This window comes from Acromyrmex echinatior, chromosome 2 (genome assembly GCF_024713525.1).
Source record: "Acromyrmex echinatior isolate Ae372 chromosome 2, ASM2471352v2, whole genome shotgun sequence".
Classification (NCBI taxonomy): Eukaryota; Metazoa; Arthropoda; class Insecta; order Hymenoptera; family Formicidae; genus Acromyrmex; species Acromyrmex echinatior.
The window spans coordinates 12,859,649-12,884,703 of NC_141853.1; the positions used below are offsets into that span (position 1 = coordinate 12,859,649).

The 25,055-nt window shown below is 29.3% G+C and overlaps 2 protein-coding genes and 1 long non-coding RNA gene across 10 annotated transcripts; 2 read left to right on the forward strand and 1 right to left on the reverse strand.

The window, feature by feature from the left end:
- Nucleotides 1-1,432: 1,432 nt before the first annotated feature.
- LOC147910509 (uncharacterized) lies at nt 1,433-2,567 on the reverse strand. Its single transcript, XR_015544147.1, has 2 exons — nt 2,345-2,567; nt 1,433-2,077 (listed from the first exon to the last, which is right to left on the reverse strand). It is a non-coding gene; the product is annotated as an uncharacterized LOC147910509 (long non-coding RNA).
- Nucleotides 2,568-3,743: 1,176 nt separating this feature from the next.
- Mer (ezrin/radixin/moesin family protein merlin) lies at nt 3,744-16,751 on the forward strand. Of its 7 annotated transcripts, none has more exons than XM_087402543.1 (10): nt 3,744-4,102; nt 4,162-4,324; nt 4,410-4,603; nt 4,702-4,831; nt 4,951-5,156; nt 8,414-8,641; nt 9,618-10,036; nt 11,442-11,571; nt 11,671-12,006; nt 15,486-16,751. In XM_087402543.1, exons 3-10 carry the CDS (start codon nt 4,496-4,498, stop codon nt 15,870-15,872), a joined length of 1,944 nt encoding a protein of 647 aa, XP_087258669.1. In that variant the 5' UTR covers nt 3,744-4,102; nt 4,162-4,324; nt 4,410-4,495; the 3' UTR covers nt 15,873-16,751. The 7 variants fall into 7 exon arrangements, with proteins under 7 accessions (XP_087258669.1, XP_011064565.1, XP_011064550.1 ...); XM_011066263.2 differs by having other exon boundaries at nt 4,179-4,324; XM_011066271.2 differs by having other exon boundaries at nt 3,747-4,324; nt 9,618-9,857; nt 9,930-10,036.
- A 4,141-nt stretch (nt 16,752-20,892) lies between these two features.
- On the forward strand, nt 20,893-23,357 carry Ada3 (transcriptional adaptor 3). 2 transcript variants are annotated; one of them, XM_087402539.1, is made up of 2 exons: nt 20,893-21,031; nt 21,506-23,357. In XM_087402539.1, exon 2 carries the CDS (start codon nt 21,622-21,624, stop codon nt 22,960-22,962), a length of 1,341 nt encoding a protein of 446 aa, XP_087258665.1. In that variant the 5' UTR covers nt 20,893-21,031; nt 21,506-21,621; the 3' UTR covers nt 22,963-23,357. The 2 variants fall into 2 exon arrangements, with proteins under 2 accessions (XP_087258665.1, XP_011064539.1); XM_011066237.2 differs by having other exon boundaries at nt 20,982-21,204.
- The last annotated feature ends 1,698 nt before the right edge of the window (nt 23,358-25,055 follow it).

Genomic DNA, 25,055 nt, shown 5'->3' on the forward strand with positions numbered 1-25,055 from the left:
ATTTTTCTATGCATTTGAGAAAAAAAGGTTTACATATAAGAAAACTTGTAAAAAACTTGTTCTATTCAATAATACATTTTTATTTTTTCTTTGCCTTGACCATTCTTGCTTTTGCAATTGACGAATATTTGGATAGAATAGATAAGAAAAATAATAAAAATAATAAATATTGTAATACTGTAGTAAATACTTTTTTATAGAATGGTATCCATACAAAATAATTTCATTTACTCTATTTGTTATTAATCTAATCAAATACTCTATTTATTATTTTATATAATCTTTATATTTCTCAATTTCTCATATTTCATATATTTCAAAAATATGAATATTTGATTCTTTTTCGTTTTAATATTATGTTTCAATTTTCATTGTTCTAAATATTTAAAGGAAAAATATGTTTCAATATCTTAAAATTGACATTCAAAACTACAAAAAAAAATTCAAATTTTGAATATCAATTTTAAGATATTGAAGCATATTTTTCTTTTAAATATTTCTGTTTTAATGTTTTACATTTTTGTATGGAAAAGTATATTTTTCTCATTTTGTTAACTATATTTAGATACAACAACTTGTTAAATATACAACTTTAGAAATACTTTTTAAAGATGTCAAAATATACGTAAAACTCATTTAACAATTTTTATATACTTGTAAAAGCGATGAAAATTAAAGCATATATTTTAAATAAAAAAAGTAAAAGAGTTATTTAGTATTTATTATTTTAAATAATTATATTTCTTATTTAATATTTTAAATAATTTCTAAAACCTACTTTATATTTTTTATTTTATATAATTCGTCTATTATTTTATCGAGCCATAATCGGCATTACGCGTAAGTTAAAGAATTTCTGAAACATAGAATTTACAATAATTGTAGTGTTTTAAATTAATTTATTAACTGAAAAATTAAATAATGATTAACAAATTATTTATTACTTTTAAGGGCTCCGCATAATAAAAGGAATAGGGAACAGAGAACAGAGAATAAGAATTTCAATCAGAAATCATGTATTGTGGAATACGCAGTTTCTGATGGGTTGAAGTTCTTATTCTCTGTTCTCTGTTCCCTGTTCCTTTTATTGTACGCAGCCCCTTACTCTTTCGACAAATATCAAACGTATAATCTCACTTTAAGTTTTAAAAGTGTACTAACACTAGTTCAACTACAGAAAACAGATCCTAATAATTGGATATTCGAACGGCGCCCGGCGAACAGCGTGAAGAAGCGTGTCAAGTGGTGGACGGGGGGAGGGGGGGCACGCGCACATGGTTGCACGTCATCACTTTGGCTTCGGCTGTTCGGCATTCGCTTGACGATCTCGAAGGGAAATGGACGTGTTTCATAAATCGCTTCGAGTGTTACATTAATTAATGAAAATTATCTGCGAACACTAATTACATAAGGTCCAAATTGAGGAATGTACTAAGGATTAATAAGTTTTATTGCACGGTTTTTGCTTCCCAGCAAACGAGAATGGATTGAAATGAATTGAAATGGATTCAGATTTTCAGAAATATTGATTCATGAATGTTAAAATGAATGCTTTTCAATCCTGAATGCATTTTTATTCATTTGTAGAAATTGCATGGAGCATATCTCTATTCCTTTCAATCTAAAAATAATATTAACTTTTTCTATGTACAACACACATACTGTAAATACTATTCAATTCAAAATTTTGAATGGAAAATATAGTTTTTCAATCCAATTGCATTCAATTGAATCTAATTAAATTCAATTAAATCCAAAAAAAGTATTCGCTATTTAAAATACGCATTTGGATAGACAAAAATTTCAATCTATTTCTATCCATTCTTGTTTGCTGGAATTCAGTGATTCCATAATATAATATAAATATATCCATATATCCGTATAAAAATATCTGTTTATCCATACACAAATGTGTCCGAAGATTATGTTTTATAGTCGTAATCGGAAAAGATGGGAATTGACCATCTTCTATTCCGACAACTATAGCCAACTTGCGACAACTTTATTCGACAGCCGACAATCCAGTGCGTATGCGTACGACACCCGACTCCGACATACGATTGATTGTAGAACGGGCCTAAAATATTTAACCAATCTGAGTTCTTTATTTCATGGAAAGAAAAGAAACAAAGGTCGTTGATTGGTATATTTTCTTCCGCTTTAAGCGGGCAACACAGACTCTTGCATAATTCATGACAAAGAAAATGAACCAATCAAAGTGCTTTATTTTCTTCCTTTCCATGAAATAAAAGACTAGTTGATTTTTTTATGCCTCATGTTTTATACGTTATATAAGAGTCTATGCTTCCCGCTTTAAATGCAAGACTTGATTATGAATACCGACCCATTTCGCGTCGCGAAGTTGATACTGAGGTGTTTTCCAACACATACACAGGTGACATAGTGTAATACTGTGGCTTACACAAAGTGTTCCAACTATGCAGAGTGTTACACTGCTTAACACAGTAAAAAGCTAAGTACGCGAGCATATAAAATATGTCAATATTACCAACTTTTCAAAAAGTTATTTGGTAGCCGCATTTATTTTTGCAATAAAATCTTCAAAAATCGCCAATTCTGAAAAAATTATAAATTAAATAAAAATAAAAATCTTAAATTTAAATAAAAATCATAAATCTATTGGGTCATCTAAAAAGTATCCGCGGTACTTTGTCACTAGATATATGACCATCAACACACATCTAGTGACAAAAAACCGCGAATACTTTTTAGATGACCCAATATTATTGATACGCTAAATACAATATAATTATAGGAATAAAATGGAAGATTGCAATGCATTCTGGTGTTACACTATAAAACTAAATTGCGTTCCAATAAGTACACAGTGTACTGTCTCTGTGTTCTAGCTGGAAAACAGCCTAAATCTTTCCTTGCACAAGAGAGTCAATTCTGTACTTTCAAACAAAGTGAAAATTACAAAAGTGAGCAAATTTACTAAGTGTTGACCAATGAAATTATCAGTATTCTAGTAAACTCGCTCACTTTTATACAATAATTTTCATCTCGTTTCAAGATACAGAATCGAATCCAAGGAAAGATTCAGTACCAATTTCACAACGCGAAACAGGTTGGTATTTATAGAATGCGTTCCGAATTACGCATGATGTATCGTTTATCCTTCTTTATTATTTGGTGACCAACAAGGATGCAATCAAATGCAGTCGATTCTTACATTTAATGCGAGATCTACAATAAAAGTCGTAGCAGTCGTAGAAAATTAACCAATCACAGTAGAATATGAGAAGAATACTCGAGAATACTTAGAATTGATCAGTTTCTTAGGGGCTCCGCACAATAAAAGAAACAGGGAACAGAGCACAGAGAATAAGAATTTCAACCTATCAGAAATCATGTATTATGAAATACACAGTTTCTGATATGTTGAAATTCTTATTCTTCTCTGTTCCTTTTATTGTGCGGAGTCCCTAAGTCATAAGAAACTGACCAATTCTAATCGAGTATTCTTCTCATATTCTACTGTGATTAGTTAATTTTCTACAACTGCTACGATTTCTATTGTAGACCTCGCATTAAATGTAAGAATCGAAGTAGTACAAAAAGCCGAAATTGTCAACTACTAACACGAGCTGATTACTGCTGCTGCTTTTTTTTCGTCAAGATGTGAACGTGCCCTAATCCTCGGTTAATTAGAGATTCACCATAGAAATAAAAGTACGTTCTGATTTCTGAATACAGGTCGTATTTTTTATAGCCTGTCATTTTTAAATAATAAATAAATATTATCTAGATAAAGCTAAAAAATATTATCTTATATATTATTCAATATATATTTTGTATACAACCTATTTTTATTAACTTTTTTAAAAATTTTAAGTACATTATTAAATTTTCTTAGCATCTTTAATTAATTTTGGAACGCATCCTGTATCATTAATACGTTCATGTATATCTATAAATACACAAATTTAAAAACAATAACATCATTACGAACATTGTCGAGCAAAGTGCGAGTGTGACAAATGTGTGACGATTATCAAACTAATAAAACCATTTGTACTTGGTAGGAAATGACAAAAATTCTAGACAATTCCGCGGTATAGCTCGCGCAACGTAAACGGTAGGCATATGCATGCACGTATCAAGTACGTTGAAAATATCAAATCAACAAATACTTAGGTGCGCGATCATAATAGAATTTGGCAGGATGTGATTGTGCGAACCATACACTCTCGGGGAGATGTCAAACGGTTGAAACTTGAAACAAGCCATCGTGCTCGTCGATTAATACTCATATTTCGTTTAAAGATATGTCGAGAACGTGCTGTATTGGAGATTTTAGGTAAGGTTACTTCATTTATAGTTTGTCTCAACAGGTGCGAGTCAAAAAAATATCGATGCTGCATCGTGAAAATATTTTTCAATAGCGGCGCGAAGTCTAATTTGTCATATGATCGAGTGCTTTTACGATATAGCGATCAACGGCATGTACTTAATGCTTTTGCAATACTGAATGAATACAGCGAAAAATAAGATGTCACCGTTTCGGAGGAAAAAGTCCGGGAGATCTTTTCCCGTCAAAGTTTGCACCTTAGATGCAGAACTCGAATTTAATCTAGAGGTTAGTAGATAAGTGTCACACAGTCTTACGTTGGATTGCTATTATGTATCTTGCACTGATGATATATCTCGCAAGCTGACAAATTTCCTGTGGCATAGTGGAGATCGACAGGCAGAGAATTGTTTGATCTGGTGTGCCGTACAATAGGATTGAGAGAAACGTGGTATTTTGGACTTCAATACGAAGATGCAAAGGGCTTTATTTCTTGGTTAAAGTTAGACAAGAAAGGTGATTGTAATTTGTCACCGTTTGTTCAGTATTCAGACCTTGTTTGGAACAGATATAATCTGGATACTTGTAATTAATTGTACATATTATTTACTGCAATGACACTGAACTAATTACAGTTCAAGATCAAGGCATTTCGCAACATCAAACAACATCATTCATGTTCTTAGCAAAATTTTATCCTGAGGATGTTGCTGAAGAACTAGTACAAGAAGTCACTCAACATCTGTTTTTTTTACAAGTGAAGCAAGCTATACTGTCCATGGATATTTATTGTCCACCTGAGGCTTCTGTATTACTTGCTTCTTATGCTGTCCAAGCAAAGGTATCTTTTTGTAAACTAAACTATAAATAGTATTTGTAGTCGGTTCTTATATTTATTTTAAGTATAACAATCAATTATGAATATTGGTCTGTACATTTGTTAAATTAATATATTAATATAAATTCAAATTAAAGCTAATAATTTGTATTTTAACTCTATATATATATATATATATATATATATATATATATATATATTACAAAATATATTTTAAATATAATACATATATAGTTTAAACATGCAACATACACAAATTATAGATTTATCTTATTTATGTACTCTGAATTGCTTGTAAGATAAGGCATGTTTGTGTTTTATATGATTTATTAATACAATTAATAGAATTGTATTAATAAATCACATAAAATGTATTGAACATTTAAAAAATTTAAATTAGAAAATAAATTGTACACATTTTAGATAACAATATCAATTGCTCAGATAAAACTCAAATCCAAAGATATTGTAAAGTTCCTATCAAATAGAACGCTGTTTTTAAAGCAAATAGATCTTGGACTTGATTTACTTCTGTATATTCCTCAAGCACACACACACACACACACACACACACACACACACACACACACACACACACACACACACACACACACACACATATACATATATCTTGAAAATTAAAAATCTTGAATATTGTACTTATTTTTGAACAAAAAATGTTTCAGATGAAAATGAAACGGTTTCAAGGGGGACGTATTTTGTTATGCAAGTTATTTTTTATTTTTTTAAACATATAATTTTTTTAACATATTTTTTCAAACATATAAAGGTCATTACCATTTTTAAAAATGGAATTATATTTTTTTCTGTAACATGATTCCTTTAATTATTTTGCATGTAAAAGAGATATAAAAAGAATTAATAGTTTATGAGGTATCTTATATTTTATTTTAGCATATATTGACATGAAATGTCAAATATCTCGTAAACTATTATCTTTTTTTTAAATTGAACCTTAATACTTTTATGAATAAAAGTTGAGATGAATCAACTGATGTGAGAAACACATACTTACACTTAAAGAAAAGCAACTGTGCAATTTGCAATATGCAAATAAGATAATCGGATCCTACATGATCTAACTGATCTTTGAGATTTTTTCTAATTTTTTCAGAGTTAAAAGTTGAAAATTAATAAATTTAAAAAAGGAAACATTTTTCAACATAAAAAAATATACAAATATGTACATGAGTGCAGTGAAAATTTAAAAAAAAAGTAGGTTATATTTTTCATCTTTTAAAATATTTTTTACAAAAAATTGGAAAACATATACTTAAATGCATGTGTATCTGACATAATTTAAGTAGAATATGTATCCTTTTTTCATAAAAAGATATTAGAAAAAAATAGAAGATAAAGTGATTTTCTATATTGCTTTTATAGGATTACAAATTTATTAATATTGACATGTTTATTGATATAAGAATATATAAAAAAATGTTTTCTAAACAATTGACTTATTTACTTATTTATTGAGAGTTCCAGATTTTCAAACTTTGACTGAGGCAATATTTTTCGCAATAAAATTATTTCCAAATATTTCATAACATTAAATAAATTAATTTTTAATTCTTATAAAAATGCTTACAAAAATGCTTACTAACTTTAAAAATTGCTTGTCCATTTTAATTACTACTCTGAATCTCATGATTGCGTTTGAAGACCGAAACAAATTTCAGCGTGCAGTTTACAGAATCAGATATGTATTGTATATAAATTTACATAAAAATATTTAAGCACTAGGATTTGCTTTGACTAAATAGAAATTGTCTTATTTAATCAAATTTATTTTCATTACTTATTTCTACGCTGTTTGATAGGTGAATTAGAATCCATTTAAAACAAAAATAAAACATGATCGATGTGTTAGTTTGGCCATATGGTTCACTTCAAACCAGTGCCGTTTGTAGTGAATTTGTTGCAGACACGTGAGGTTTCAAGCATTAAAAAATAAACTTTAAATGCTTTTTAAACATTTTAAACATCGTTCTGCAGCTATGTTTTTCAAAGATATATTGTATAATTTTGAATTTGCTCTTTTTTAGCGCTTTAAGTGATTCCCTAATTTTTTTAACAACATAAAATGAGCAAACTGAGTGATATATCGCATATCAAAATGTGCTAAAATGAAGTATAAAATATTGTAATTGATACAATCAAGGACCTCAGCACAAAGATGATTGTAACTGAGTCATGAAACGTAAGTCGTAGGTCAACGCAATGTTTTAATCGCCCTACAACTACGACTTATGTTAATCTTTGTCCGTCTGAGCAATCTGTTGAATTCATCATGTAATTACCCATAAATGGCGAGTAGGGCATATTAGATACTAGACTATAATAAAGTCCGGTTATCTTATACAAAGTGTCCCAAACTTTTTGACACACTGTTTGTGGGCAGAGCGAGCTAAACTGAATCGGAAAGTCTACCATTTTGCAATTTTTTTTTTTTTAATTCAATGAGCAGAAATTGATGCATAAAATAACTTTAAAAATTTTTTAAGAAATACTTAGTATTTCATAAAGAACTCTAAAAGATATCTTAAAGTTGCGTTATGCGTCGATTTTACCCGTTTATTCAGTGATTTTTAAAAATTAATATCTCGTTAACTATTGTGAAAATTGCAAGATGATAGAGGATGTTTCGACTCAGTTTAGTCCAGCCTACAAGCGATGCGTCTACAAAATAGTTTGAGACACCTTACATATCATTTTTTAAATAGCAATTATGTGTTTTCTTTACATCAATTGATTTATCTCATTCTGTGTATAAAAATATTATGATATGATTATCGAAAAATTAGTTTATGATATATCGCATATCAAAATGTGCTAAAATGAAGTATAAAATATTGTATTTCGTAAACTATTGAGAGTTTATATTTTTAACTTAATATGCAGAATAATTACAGGAATCATATTAAGTAAGTAAAAAATCATATAATTCCATAGAAAAAAAAATGGAATAATGCGTCTTCACACCTTCAAAAATTGACTTTTTTGAAAATTGATTTTATTGTTTGCATTCTTTTCCTTTCCCTCTTCAAGCTGTACTTTTATTGAAACGTTTTTCCGTACCTTTCATGTTTTTCGAGGTATTTGTTCGTAGTTATTAAAATGGGATATCTTATATATGTATATATTGATTTAAATATGCATTCGAAAGTTAATTTTTTTTTACAAATTAATTGTAATATGTGTATAATGGAAAAAATAGTAATTTCTATTTTGATTATCAGTATGGTGATTATGATGAAATTTCATATCGTCCTGGAATGCTTGCCAGTGAGGACTTGCTTCCACAAAGAGTTATAGATCAATATCAAATGACTCCAGAAATGTGGGAAGATAGGATAAAAATTTGGTACGCCGATCATCGTGGTATGTCTCGAGACGAAGCAGAAATGGAATATCTTAAAATTGCTCAGGATCTCGATATGTATGGTGTGAACTATTTTCCTATTAGTGTAGGTATATAATGTAATTTATATTAACTAATATCTTTCGTAAATGTTCACTTTAGAGAAGGCACCTGCGATGATCTCGATCTTAATATACGTTGTCAAGGACACTCTTCTGAGCAACTTCCAAAAGATTTTACCTGTTGCTTATTGTTTATTAAAAAGATACAAACCGAAAAAGTTCAATTTTATTTAATCTAAATATCGCGTATTAGCATATTTACATGCCTTATACCTATAGTTAAATCTACATGGAATTTTATTTTCCTTTGTAAAATTGCATGAACGCAATGGATTTCACCTCTTTCTCTTATGGGGGAGGGGGAGGGACTCCATTACCAAAAAATAAGTTTGAGTTGAACCTCGCTTCACGTAGAAAGTTGCAAACTCATGTAGTATCTTACTTCGCTAAATACACACATTTTATGTATGTAACCAGTGTGTATGGAGCCAGTGAGTCCCTGGGGGGGGGGGGAGACTTTAGTAAAAAAAAATTAATTTAACTTTGGTTTTACAATTTTCAACACGAAACAAAGTTTCAAGTTGGATTTACAATTTTCTAAGGGAGGTTCAATCCAAACTTGTGTGTCTAATTTTTTGATAGCAGAGTCGCGCCAGGCGCGGATTCACTTTTAAAAAAATTGCATATTTACGCATTTTAAATATAATGCAAGGTTCCACATGGATTTATAACTTTCCATGCAAAAATGTGTATTTTATTACTATTAAAACTATTAGAGAGGATAATTAACTTAATTTTTTAATAACTTTTTAATAACGAGCCATGGTTAAAAAACTTTTTAGAGAGCACTCAGGAGAGTATTCTTGACATATATGTTGTATATAACTATACAACATATATCAAAGTCAAGAACATTAGATATCTTCCCTAAAGTAAACATTTATCCTTTAATATTTTAATATTTTGAAAAAATATCTTAAAAAAGTCTGTTAATATAAATTTTCTTGTTTTATATCATAGAATAAGAAAGAAACAGATCTTTGGCTTGGAGTTACAGCATTGGGATTGAATATTTATGAAAAAGAAAATAAATTGGCACCGAAGACAACGTTTACATGGTCGGAAATTCGTCATATTAGTTTCGACGATAAGAAGTTCATAATCAAGCCTGTAGAGAAAACATCACCAAACTTCATGTTCTTCTCGCAGAAAACTCGCATGAACAAACTGGTAAAAAAACAATCAGATGTTGGCAGCTGGGTGAGGGGTTTAATAGCTTTAAAGTTGAACGAACATAATAGTAACACAGCTGCTCACGTATTATTTGTTAAGATCCTAGATCTATGTATTGGCAATCACGACCTATTTATGAGGAGACGCAAACCGGATTCCATGGAAGTTCAACAAATGAAGGCACAAGCCAAGGAAGAAAAATCCAGGTAAGTAAATGTATCTTCTTTCATAAAACGGTTTGTTTTTATCACAAATTCTGTGTTTACGTTCAAAAAGATGTTTAATGTCTTCATTATCTACATAACTGACAAGGAAAGGCCTCAACTCGGGAATTTAAAACTTATGAAAAAATGACAATACATAAAGGATACCCTGACAAATAATAAACAATTTTTTTTGCTCTGAATTCATCCTAAAGAGATAATGATGAAGGGAAAGACCTTCCGTTCTGCTACAATGTAGACATGATACCGTTTTTTATTAACACGCCTGGACTGTGTTCGAGCTTTAAGAAACGTTGGATTAATAATATCATAATTAATGAAATATATCATTAGCTCTTATATCACGACTGAGTCTTCTATTCGCAAATAAGATTACGATTAAACAAGGATGATTTTCCTGCAGGTAAAAAATCGATTTATGTATATTCTTCGAGAGTTCCTGAATTAGCAGATAATTTGCAGTCTTGAGATTAATTATTTTCTGATTTTCTAACATAATTCTTTCTTACATACCAAACGCCAGAAATGATTTTTCTGTTAAGGCTCAAAATGAAAGCTTAAAGGGTTATATATTTTTGTATCGCATTAATACTGGAACCATTTTTATTAATGAAATTGTAGATATAATACAATGCTATTTTTTATGACTTATTTTTTTAGTGTAAATTAGTTTTGGGATTGTTTGAGGATAAGGGATGGAGCTCAAAAATTGAAACTGTACTAATTTAAAAGTTCCTAATTCTGAGCTATTCATCTTTTATTTCCGCATAGCTGGACAGAGATCATCTCACTGGATAATCTTTTTAAATAAAAATTGATATTTCAATAATTTTTATCTCAAACGCAATTTCTATTTATTAGGTGTTGGAATTAATTCGTAGCGTTTTACAAGTGATGGGAAGTACTTTCATTAATGTATTTTTTAATGCTCATGTGAAATAAATAACATTCTTTCATTTAAAAACGCTACGAATTAATTCCAACACCTAATAATTTAAAAAGCTGACTCAGAAATCTATCCTGTATAGTGTCTACTTAGATCAAGGTGATGAAATATATAACTTTTCGAAAATAATTACATTACCATAATTTCTCCATAATTTTCTTTTAAACGATGAAAAATAATGTGTGAATAAGTGTATTAAAATTGCAAAGGCATATACTTTGAATGGAATTAGCCTGTCGGTTGTATATTTGTAAGTATTATAATCGAAGTCCAGATATTTTTTTAACAGACCGGAGATTGCTATATATTATCATAATAATACATTATATTTAAGGAAATAAAATGATAATGATTTAATTTGATGATTAATTAAAATTATATTTTTATTATTATTTGATTATCTGAATCATCTTTTAAAAATATCTATGACATTACATATAGGAGGCAAATTGAAAGAAATAAATTAGCACGAGAAAAACAATTAAGAGAGGCAGCAGAAAGAGAAAAGGCTGCAATGGAACAGCGACTTCTACAATATCAGGAAGAGATACGATTAGCGAATGAAGCTCTTGTAAGAAACTAATGACACAGAAAAATATAGAAATAAACATATAAAAATAGAAATTAATGTATATAGAAAATATACGTATTTAATCATTTAATTTTATAGAGAAGGTCTGAAGAAACGGCAGATCTTTTAGCTGAGAAAAGCCGTGTAGCAGAAGAAGAAGCAATGCTTTTAAGTCAGAAAGCATCGGAAGCTGAACAAGAAATCACGCGTATACGATTGAATAATATGAAGACTGAAGAAGAAAAAGTCCATTTGGAACGGAAAACTAGAGAAGCTGAATTATTAACTGAAAGACTAGTTCAAGAATCGGAACGTAGAGCTGCTGAAGCAGAAAAATTAAAAGACGAATTATTACGTGCAAGAATTGCTGAGAAAGAAGCTAAGGAAAAATTATTAGAGTTCCTGAGTAGAAATGCCTATACCTCCACCATAACTGTAAGTACATCGTTAATATTTATTCATAAACAGTGTAATTAGAGATATTTATATCAGACTTGTTCAAAACTCGTGAACTAGAGTTTTCTCTCCGTCCTCACGGTAAGCGCTGTGGTAGAAGATAGATGAGACAATTTGAGGGATGCGCAGTAGGATCAAATTTAGGACCCAAATTTGATTGATTAGCTGATAGCTCCGGATTGCTATTATGCACGTTGTCTGATTTGAGCACCTATCATGGAGCAAGTGGGAATTATTCCCTCTCTAAATTTTTATTGTATTGTCTACGGAAAATGGAATAATTCCGATCGGAATTCATTCCAACATGTTCTATAATAGGTATTCTGTCTTTTTCCATCATGACGAAGCAAGACAAAGCATAAATAGCAAAAGATAAACGCCAGTGCTCTGTCTAATTCAGATCTGTCCAAACGTCATTGTAATATGCAATGTTGTAACCATAGACATAATAAGAATAGACCGAACATGTCCTCTACTTTAGCGTGAAGATAAGTAAAAAAGGACAGAAAGCAAGATATTCACACCAATCACACCTTACTTCCCCCTCCCCACCGCACTCTTTCCTAATCAGAAAGAGAAAACTACACGACATTCCAGAGAGAATCAAAGGAGAGTGAAGCGGATTCAGCTGGAAGCCGCCATTCGTTGGAGTGAGTACGAGATATGGTAGAAGCATGATGGAACATACAGTGCTGTACATACTAGTATTGTACCGCACTAGTATTGTGTGTATATATTATACATATACGTACATGCACACATGCATATTTGCTAAAGTTGAGCTATAAACGGCGGAATCAGAGAAAAGAAACATTATCCGCTCCCTTAATTTCTCTCTGAAGTATCCATTCCCCGTCCTTTTCTATCTAGTCTTCACCTTACACTCGGGCTGTGTTCGGTTTGCTCGCTCATATGCTTTAAGCACATGTAAGCATTGCTTGCATTGTTCGCTTTGGCGATGTAAGCATTCAGAAATGCGTTCATGACGTCATCCATGACGTCATACTGATACTCACAAATATTATTTCATCGAAGTAGGGCAGCGTGAGCGCAAATAAGCGCTTATTGGCCAAAATAAACGTGAGCATGTTCGATTTTAACCTTAGTAGATTAGATACATGCACGTTTTTTCATGATTAGAGAAATGTTTAACGAATGTGTGAATTGCGTGCATATTTTGTAATATACTTGTACGCTCTTGTAATATACTTGTATACGATGTCTACAAACGTTTCCCGATTTTGTGCTAATAAAAAAAGGATTTTGTTCACCAACAAGAAATTGAATGTTTAAATTTTTACCAAAAAAATAGAAAAAAGAATTTACTCATACAAAGATGGCATTAACAGATAAAGTTCTAGTTGATTTCAAAGATACAGATTGAAAATATATACATGATATCTCTAACTCCCGATGAAATACGACTTGAATCTTTGATGGAAGGAAACAAGAGATTATAAGACAAAAACAGGTTATATTTAAAAAAACAGGTTACATTAAAAAAAAATTTACAAAATTGTAATGTCTTAGTTTACATCGTGCACTTGATACTAACTAGTAACTTTCTATTGAATTATCTTAATTTCGGCGATACATATGTATAAACATATACACGAAATGTGTATTTAATTAATTATTTTGCATATTGTACGAATTTAGTACAACATTCTTTGAATAACTGAAACTAAAATAATTTAATAGAAAGTTATTAGTTAATATGTGTATCAAATGCACGATATAAATTAGGTCATTTGTTTAACTAGTACCAATGGGACATTTGCTTAAATAAATATTTATTTTAAGAAATAATACTTAAATCAAAGTATTATTTTTTATTGAATAAATTTTTATTTGCTATAAGCAAATGTCTCATTGGTATTGATATTATTTTAAACAGATATTTATTAAAATTTCATAAATGTTTATTTTTAATATATAAGAAACGAATTACTTACGGTCTATTATAATCAATGATAATCATCAATTGTATGTCCAAGCTTAACGCTTAATAGCCAAAATGAACGATTTCACTTATTTAATGTGCATTGACAAATTAAAATTGAACATCAAAAAACGATGCTTATAAGTGTGAGTCAGTATTACTTAAAATAAGTTAAACCTCGGTTAAAAGTTAATCATGAGTTGCGAAACTGAGTCTAATGCTCGTTTCCATCAATGTAGATTAACTTTAATCTCGGTTCAATTTACTCTTCATCTTTTTCTTTTGAACTAGAAAAAAAACTTATTTTAAGTAATACTGAGTGAATCATTACATTCTTGTTGTTTGCTTATGCTAAACAAGAATGAAACGAGTCACTCGTGTGTTTACACAGGCTGTGTTCGCTCTGATGTTCATAATGCTTTAAGCATCGTTTTATCCTTGTTTAGTAAATATTAAACAAGGACAATTGATACTCACAAGTGCTGTAGGCGACAAAGCGAACGCAACCACAGTGTCTAACTGTGTCTTTGCTAGAAAGTAACCGAAAAATATTATGATCTCATTAGATGCATTAGATGCATCAGTGACTTTTGTACTTGTTTGATCTATATTTTTAGATCTAATGGAATATGCAGTTAGATGCAAGAACTCACTGAGCGTTCTTTATGCATCTATTGTATCCTTATAAGTTTCAATGTTATATCTCTGGAACTATCCAGAAATTATTTAGAATTGCCCTGAACTTTTGGTGGACATTATATATACAGAACGTTTTAGACTCGACGTATCACCTGCTAACGACAGATTTCTCAAGTCATTTTAAGATAAAAAATTCTAATCCCAAAATATCGGAACTCCTTGTATACATATATTTATTATATTATATATATATAAAATTATACAGGATGTCCCAGAATGATCACCAAATATTTCATGTGCTGATAGAGCGGACTAAACTGAGTTGAAAAGTCCTTTATCATTTTGCAATTTTCGTAATAGTTAACAAGCTATTAATTATTAAAAATCGCCGAATATTGATTTTTATTAATTTTTTATTGAAGCACTATCAACTTCACAGAAAAACGAATGACAAATATTGTTTATTTTTTTTTTCATAGAGCTCTAAAAAATTTTTCAAAATTTTTTATCAACTTTTTAGTACTGCATTTTCTTATTAATAATTATTTTTTTGACCAACATAAGAAAATGCGGTACTGAAAAATTCTGAAAAAATTCTCAGAATTCTATGAGAAGAAAATGGACCGTTTTTGTCACTTGCTGTTTTGTAAAATTGATAATTGAGTAAACAATTAATAAAAATCAATATTCAGCGATTTTTAATAATTAATATCTTATTAACTATAATTGCAAAAATTTCAAAATGGTAAAGGACTTTTCAACTTAGTTTAGTCTATTTTATCAGCATATGAAATATTTGGTTATTCTGGAATACATACATATTTATTTACTTATTCATAAAAAAAACTTATAAATCACTTATTTAATTTGTTGACAGCCTGTGCCAAATTTATTTCCGTCTACGCAAGTGCTTCCGTCAGATCTACAAGCAGATCTTCAGACTCTACAATTAGAACCTTTACACGCAGAACCTCTACCACCTGATTTAACATCCTATGATCTTATTAGTGATGGAGATGTCGATCAACTTTCATTAGAGATTGAAAGGGAAAGGAGCGATTATTTAGAGAAGAGTAAACATTTACAAGAACAACTGCGAGAATTACGTTCCGAAATTGAAGGTTTAAAAGTTGGTGATAAGCAGAGCGAATTGGATCATTTGCATGAGGAACAAGTTCGACTCGGCGAGAATAAATACAGTACTCTAAAAAAAGTAAAATCCGGATCCACTAAAGCTAGAGTCGCTTTCTTTGAGGAGTTGTAATTATTGAGAGAAAAATGAATTTACTAATAGACACGTATTAATATGATACTAGTAAAATTCATTTGATACTGAAAAAGTAAGATCATATAAATATGTATGCGCGCGCATACACAAAAAAAGGACAAAGGATATCCAGTTAATCTAATTGAAAAATGGAATATCTTGTAATAATAACTTGAGTATTCTATGTAGAACATTGAATCAGACATTGAACTAGATTTATTAACAAATTTGAAATTTTTTCTTACAAAATTTCCTTGGAAATTTTATACAGATATTGAATGTAGGAAATCATAGGCCTGTTGTTCGCTATATTAAAATTTTTGCTTTCGGCAAATTTAAATATACGCCAACTTCAAATACCTATTTTATTTTAAGTACAAGTTTCTTAAATAGCGCTCACTAATTATATAGCACTATTCCTAATAAAAAATTGAGTTGAAAAATCCTGAATCATTTTTTTCCTACAAAGATCAATGAAGCAATTATTCCTGAATAAAGCTAATACAATCAGTGCCGTCCTTTGGATATCATACGTGAGTGAATCGCGCGCTTAATATTGTGCATAAATGTTCCGCCGTCTCGTTACATTGTCTCCACCGTTAATGTGCTATATTATCAATCATAATAGTGTAAAAAAATTTCTTTTGCATTAAAAATCATATTTTTTCTGTCAGAAACATCTTTCGAGAAAATTTCGATAAGAGATAACTCTCTCTGTACATAAAAAAAGATTATTGTACCAAATTATAAAACTCAATTTGTATTATTTTTACAAGAATACGTGCTCCTCGAAACAAAAACTATTGTTATAGTAAATTATAAAATCCAAGTGACACTATCTTTTTAGTGTACCAAATAAAAAAAAGTAAAGCCCAAGTGGTACTATCTTTATTATTTATTTAACTAATATGTGTATTGTTTGTATAAAACATTTCGTATCAACAACTGATGCCGAATTAAATCCCCCATTTTTTCCAACCAAAGTAATTATTTAATTTTCTTTCAAAACATTATATTGTATCACAAATTGCATAATTTTATTCAATTCAAATGTTATCACAAAAAATTAAAAAAGTACAGTATAAAATAAAAATATTAATTAAATAAAAAAAATTTTTTTAATGTAATATACTTGGTTTGACATATAATACAATAGGTTATGAAAAAGAAAAAACATTAAACTTTTTATTCAAATTAAATTCATCATTATTTTTAAATTATTTTCATTGTTTTCTTTATTCGATCTAACAGTGCTAAATATTTTACATAAAAAATTTTTCTATTTAATTAAAATTTTTTTTATTTTATAAGGTCTGTTCTTTTTGGCTGAACTTTTGTACCAGTTCATCTTTCTTCTTTTTCTCTCCAGGAGGAAAGAAGAGATAGAAAGATAAACTAGTACAAAAGTTCAGCCAAAAAGAACAGGTTTAGGCCGGAATCAGATTATGCATTGAAGATTGAGATTAAAAATTAAAGATTCAATTAAAATTTCAATAAGGACAAAGAAGTTTTGGCTTCTTTTGTTCTGATTGATCAAACTTTAATCTTTCAATCTTCAATCTCATTCTTCAATGCGTAGTTTGATTCCGGCCTTACCCAGCAAACGAGAATGGATTGAAATGGATTATAATGGATTCAGAACATTACGGACTTATAAATGTTAAAATGAATCCTTTTCAATCCTGAATGCATTTTTTTCATTTATAGGAATTGCATGAAACAAATGTCTATTCCTTTTCAATCTTGAATGCATTTTTATTTATTTATACGAATAGCATGGAATATATTTCTATGCTTTTCAATTTAAAAATAATATAGTACTTTGTGTGGTGTGGTATGCATTGTGAATACTGCTTAATTAAAAATTCCGAATAAAAGAAATGCAATTTTTCAATCCAATTGAATCTTAAAAATAATATCAGCCATTTCTGTGCATTGTGAATATTCTTAAATTCAAAATTCTGAATAGGAAATGTAGTTTTTTATTCCAATTGAATAAAAAAAAGTTTTTCTTTTAATGGCCTATTTTCTTAAAACAGGCCATGAATACTATTCAAAATTGTGAGAAAATCCATTGTTTCATTTTAAAATACATCATGAATGCTATTTTATTCGGAATTATTGAATAAGAAATTTTTCGTTTTAATTCAACTGAGTTAAAAAAAAACGAGAATGGATTGAAATGAATTGAAATGGATTCAGATTTTCAGAAATATTGATTCACGAATGTTAAAATGAATACTTTTCAATCCTGCATTTTTATTCATTTATAGGAATTGCATGAAGCATATCTCTATGCTTTTCAATCTAAAAATAATATTAGCTTTTTCTGTGCATAACATACACATTGTGAATACTGTTCAATTCAAAATTTTGAATAGGAAATGCAGTTTTTGCAATCCAATTGCATCCAATTGAATCTAATTGAATTCAATTAAATCCAAAAAAAAGTATTTGCTATTTTTTTAAAATAGCAGATAGAAAAAAATTTCAATTCATTTTGATCCATTTTCGTTCGCTGGGATGTATTGGGTCATCTAAAAAGTATCCGCGGTTTTTTGTCACTAGATGTGTGTTGATAGTCATATATCTAGTGACAAAGTACCGCGGATACTTTTTAGATGACCCAATATATTAATACGTTTCCTTTATTATGCAGCTAGCGTATATTTTTTTTATAAAAGTTTTAAAATAATTTTTGTAGAATTTCATGTAATTACTGCTTTAATTTATTTAAACTTTTACATGTATAAAAATTTTTTATATGGAATCCAATTCATTTTTATAGATTTAAAATATGGATTCGGATGGATTGAAAATTTCTAATCCATTTTAATCCATTTTACTGGGTATACTGTTACTTCTATAATTCTTTGTGGTAACACTTGAATTGAATAAGATTACGCAATTTTGTGATACTGTATAATACAGTTTTAAAAGAGAATTAAATAATTATAACTACTACTTTGATTGAAACTCGGAAGAAAAGTGTGGGATTTAACTTGACGTCAATTGTTGTAAATCAAATCTTTTATACAAATCACGAAGCAATAAGAAAGAGAACTATACTTAAATGGATCACGAAAAGAGTGGATTTGAAACACAGTGTTAGAAACAGATTATGGAAAAGCGCTGTATGCACAGACTTCTATTATATTGGGTCATCTAAAAAGTATCCGCAGTACTTTGTCACTAGATATATGACCATCAATACACATCTAGTGACAAAAAACCGCGGATACTTTTTAGATGACCCAATAATACTAAGGATCAACGCGATGCTACAAATGCTTTAAAGCAATTTTTGATTGATCAATTTGTTCAAAATTCTTTTTTCTAATTGGTCAATCAAACGCTTTAAAGCATTTGTAGTGAGACTTTGACTGTGACCTGGACTGCTAAGTCTCCACTTTTCCTTACATAAAAGTTGCCTGCGCGCAGTGAATGCGCAACGGAAAATCGTCATGTATAGAAGAAGTGACTAGCCTTTCTGTGATTGATTCTTAAGTATATAAGGAGATGTCAAGGCGTCTAACTTTTAATTTTTACGAACTGTTACGAACTACGTGTACCACTATTTATTTCAAATCATAATATAATAAATAATATTTTAGATCATTTCATGCAAAAACGCATTGAATAAGTCTAATTTCGTTCATTTTGTGTTTATATTATATTGGATTATCTAAAAAGTATCCGCGGTACTTTGTCACTAGATATATGACCATCAACACACATCTAGTGACAAAAAACCGCGGATACTTTTTAGATGACCCAATATTATTATTTAATATAAAAATATTTTGTAATTTAATTCTTTTGTATCAATCTTAAGAAATGTCTAAGAACTGACATTGCGTAAATTTGTGTATATATTGGGTCATCTAAAAAGTATCCGCGGTTTTTTGTCACTAGATATGTGTTGATGGTCATATATCTAGTGACAAAGTACCGCGGATACTTTTTAGATGACCCAATAAATTTATTCAAGTTTAATAACTTAGCAACATATTGCGGTTACAGGTTTTGGGCTTCATGTCATATCCTCTGTCTCAGATTTCTCTCTGATACTATTATTTTTTTATGCTGGTACTACACTTTCTTCACACACTAGCAATAACTAGTCTGAAGTGAAGTTACGTAGTGATTAGTGAAGTCCAAAGAGAAACCTGAGAGAGGCCATGGCGGTCTTTTTCGCGTGATAAGCGAAAGTCACCGTACGCTAACGGCACTAATATCAATTTTATAAATTGATGTGAATTACGTATCACATTTTCGCCACTGTCGATAAAATCGTAATGTCGATAAATGGATTTGGTGCTATATTCACAAACTGTGAATAAAGATAATATTAATTTACAAAAAAATTATTATATTGGGTCATCTAAAAAGTATCCACGGTTTTTTGTCACTAGATGTGTGTTAATGGTCATATATCTAGTGACAAAGTACCGCGGATACTTTTTAGATGACCCAATATATTTTAATAAGATGTTTTTTATAGATTTTTGGATGCCGCGAGTTAAATTCCACTAGCGCGTTAAGTTTTCGAAATAACTGAAATTTAATATGCAAAAATGGCTCTTTCGTTATATTGTTAAAATGTTCTTGTAAAAAAAGATTAACGTTATCTCGAAATTTTAATCAGAAGTCATGAATGTATTGTTCATCCTCTACAAAATGTATTCTTTTTATTTCAATATCTCACTTTTTAGTCGCGTTATGAAGGATTTAAGTACAGAGTTTTTCTAAAATAGTAAATTTTCCGTCTTTAATAATGAAATCATTATACTTATAATTTTTAATTTGTGACTATCGATACACACAATGTAATTTATCATTATAGATTCCGCTAAATATATAATATATAAATATATATATATAAATTATATATATATACATATATATATATATATATATATATATATATATATATGGATTAAAAGAAACATTTTTTGTAAATTAATATTATCTTTATTCACAGTTTGTAAATATAATACCAAATCCATTTATTGACACTGCGATTTTATTAACAGTGACGAAAATGTGATACATAGTTCAATTTATAAAATTGATATTGGTGTCGCTAGCGTACGGTGACTTTCGCCTATCACGTGAAATAAGCCGCCATAGCCTCTCTCAGATGAACCAACATGGTAATGTCTTTAACCTAAATAACGATTTGCATAAATTCTTACTACTTATTATATTTAACAGTTTGACAGTATGTAATATTGCTATTTTATGCTCAAAAAGCAAGATGAAGTAAATGAAATATTTGTAATTTGTAAAATGACAACGGTTTTCTGAATAATCTTATAAAGAACGTGTAAGCCAACACCTAGCATTGACACTTTCATGTTCCTTATTTTTATTAATATTATTACTATTATTTTTATTTAATTTATATTGGGTACTTTCTCCATTTAGTCAATAGAATTTTGACCCAAGTCGACACACAAATCTTTTATTTTGATTATATCAATTGATTATATCAACAGCATTCTGATTGTATTAACTGAAGAATATTTATGTTGATTTGTGTCACTAAATAGAAAGTACTCAATAATTATTAATATTTACATTACGAATGTTGAATAATTGTGAATGTTCAATAATTATAATTGCAGATATAACATAAGATTATTCATTTGAGGCTATTGCAAATTAATTATAAACATAATAACCTTTCTGTGGAAAGCAACAATATAATTATTTTCTGCTGTTGAACGACGCATTAATAAATATGTCTGGAAAAGGGAAGCAGAGTTCTAAGAAAGCTGTCATTAAAATACGTGAATCTGGAAAGACTGCACAATCTTCAACAATGAATTCTGATGCAAGCTCGGAGGTACCAGAACCAACAACTTCTCAATTTCTTTTAAAGACAGTTGATAATAGTCGACATCTGCCAAGATACACTAGTATCTTAAAACGTACAGTGGAGGAAGGTGTTGTAATGGATGATCTTGATACACTACAACTAGAACTTGAGACACTCTTGTCAGCAGTTGTTGTACGACATCGTACACTTCAAGATGAGATTGCCAGCTTGTTTTCAGCAGAAGAACGTAAAGATAGAAGATCAAAGAGCAGTAAGAGTCTCTCTCTACTTGACAAGAAGATACGCGAGGAGAAATTTAAACCAAAAGAGATTAACACTAAGAGTCAGTCACCTTTACATACAAAACTTTTTAAGCAGAAGACAATAGGAAGTTCAACCAGTCAAGTAATACCAACTTTACATGAAATGTCAAGAATCGAAGGATCTAAGTCTGATGTACCAAAATTGCTCTTACCGAAAAATGATACACCCAATAAATTTTGGGCATCAGTGGATTCCTATTGCACTGATATCATGCCTGATGATATTAAATTATTGGAAGAATTAATTGCTACACATGGAGACATAAGTGAATTCAAGAAGATTCCTTCTTTAGGCCGTCATTATAGCTTAATGTGGGCACATAATGATTTATTGCAAGAAGAAGATGCAGCCAATTCAAACAGAGAGAAGAAGAAGAATCGCACAGATATGTCACATTTGATATCCAAAGGTGATAAAAAAACTAATAGTATTGCAGGACCTCTTACTCAGAGACTGGTTTCTGCACTTTTGGAAGAGAATGTATATGTTGCAAATAATAACATGGAGAACAAATTATTCCGAGATGGAGATCCACCCGTCTTGAGAGATCTAACTATCCAGAATTCCATGAATTTGGAGTTACGAATGCATAAAGAATTGGTCGAGCAAGGTATCTTGGAACCCGATGCGCAAAAAAAAAATCAAGAGGATGACGAGATTCTTGCAGAAATTAAAAGATGTCAACAAGAACTTTTTGTATTGTCTAATCATAATGGTACGCAGCTGAAGAGATTATTAAATCAAGCCCAGGAAGAGAGCAAGAGGCAAACATTGAAACGGAAAATTAACATTGCAGATAATGACGTTATAGAACATTATAAGAAATTGACCTTGGCGAAACAGAGAAAAGTACCATTGACGAGAAAGGATCATGAGAAAGCATGGGCATGTCTTCGAGAAAGGGAAAATCTTTTAGAACAACTAAATATTACTAAATAGTTTAAAGATATGTTTTAAATTGTGATTGTTATAAAAAAATATTTATTGGAATCTTTGATATAATGATCGTAATAATATTATGAATCGTGAATTCCTTATGCTAAGAAATAGGTGTATCTCGTCTACGCGTGATACAGATTACTAAAGCCATCTCTATTGGAAAAATAATGGATTTCTTTTTACTACACCTAATATATAGATGTAACAAAGTTTATATGGAGAAATCAGTGTATAATTATATTATGATAAAAATTAATTTATGCAACGTAAACATAGTTTCGAATCTAGTAGTAGTAGTTTCGAATGTAATAGTATGTATATACTGAATTTGAACATATATTTTTTTTTGGCATATAATGTTACGAGATTAAATTTACTTGTAATACAAAAAAAAATTCCAAGTTTGAACAATTTGATATAAATATAAGAGAATCCTTTTTCCGAAAAATTTATTTAAACTTGCGTAAATTAATTTGATATTATATACAACATTTGATTGGTTGTCTCCCCTCTATTGCTGCCATTATGCGCAATAATACACCTTGTATCCTTCCATCATATGTATCATTTTCAGGATTGATAAGTAGCGTGATACTTATAACGGGACATTGCTATAGTTACCATTATAATTGCTTTTTTTCGGTAACAAAGGACGCGCGTTATATTTCTTTATGAGTAATGTTAATGATAACACAATTAATAATAAGATTGGAATTAAGACCGTTTTATATGAGTACATCATCTAAATATGAGAAGCGCCACTTAACAGTCAAAGTTAGATGTTGATCTAATACATATACGTGTTCTTATTTTAAATGAATTTATTTCAAAAATTAATTGTACCTGTCACGTTGCTTTTTGCAGCGAGATAAAAATTTTCACATCCTGTGAATTATTACACAAAACATGACAAAGTTTATTTATTGGTAAAGTCTATCATTATTAGATGATTTGGCGGTGCTTCGATAATAAAAATTAAATAATCCGTATAAATATTTCAGTTAAAAAGATTTATTTAATCACAAGTAGCATAGTTTCTAGTAAATCTGTTGCACTATCATTGTATTTTATAAATGAAACATGAATATTAAAAATAAAAAAAGAAATAGGAATAATCTAAGGAGCCAAATTGGATCTTGATGCTTGTTTTATATTATAAGTTGATTGTGCAAAGGATGTTTCCTTCAATTTGAGCATTTAAAATATTTTTGTTTTCAATAATGATAAACAATAAAACAGAAAAATTGTTTCGGAGGAAGTAATATTATATATCATATCAACATATTTTTTCATACATATTATTTTACGATATTTCAAGATCACTTCTAGATGAAATTTTTCACGTTATATGATTCTCCTTTAGTTATTCTGTGGATACAAGTAATTAAATAAAATTATCAACAAATCAATATAGTTTAAGAGATATTTTATATTTTATTTTAGCATTCTATTTGTCGAAATATGTTAGAATATATATAAAATATTTTGCGAACTAATGATTTTTCGATAATTCTCTACTTTGAGACTTTCATGTGCAAAATAATAAAAGGAATTATATTGTGTTAAAAAAATTATTTTATTAAAAAAGTCAAAATGCTCTTGAAATCTCATAAAATAAGCAAAAATTTATTGCCTATAATAACAGTTCTCTTTGAAACAAAATATTTTTTCGTTTAGTATTTTGTCGTATTATTATATTAAAAATAAAATAATATTTTATTCAGTTGAACCAAACACTGCATATAATGATAAAGTATAATAATATAAAATAAACTATGCAATAGTACACATTTTAACTAATCAAATCATATTCAATTGCTAATCTCAATGTGCTAATAAAAAATTGTAATAGAAGTAATAATACAAATTAATCATTATCATCAAATTAGGGTACATTCCACTTGACGCTTGCAACGCTTATGGAATCATTTCATTCTAACCGTTTATCAAATGTTAAACAAGACCAAATAATGCTCGCGAGAGTGTGAGCGTCAAATGAAACGCATCCCTAATAAAAAATATAAATAAGACACTATGCAAAAAAATTAAAAATTAAAGGACATCACACCTATTTCATCTTCCCAAAATATGTA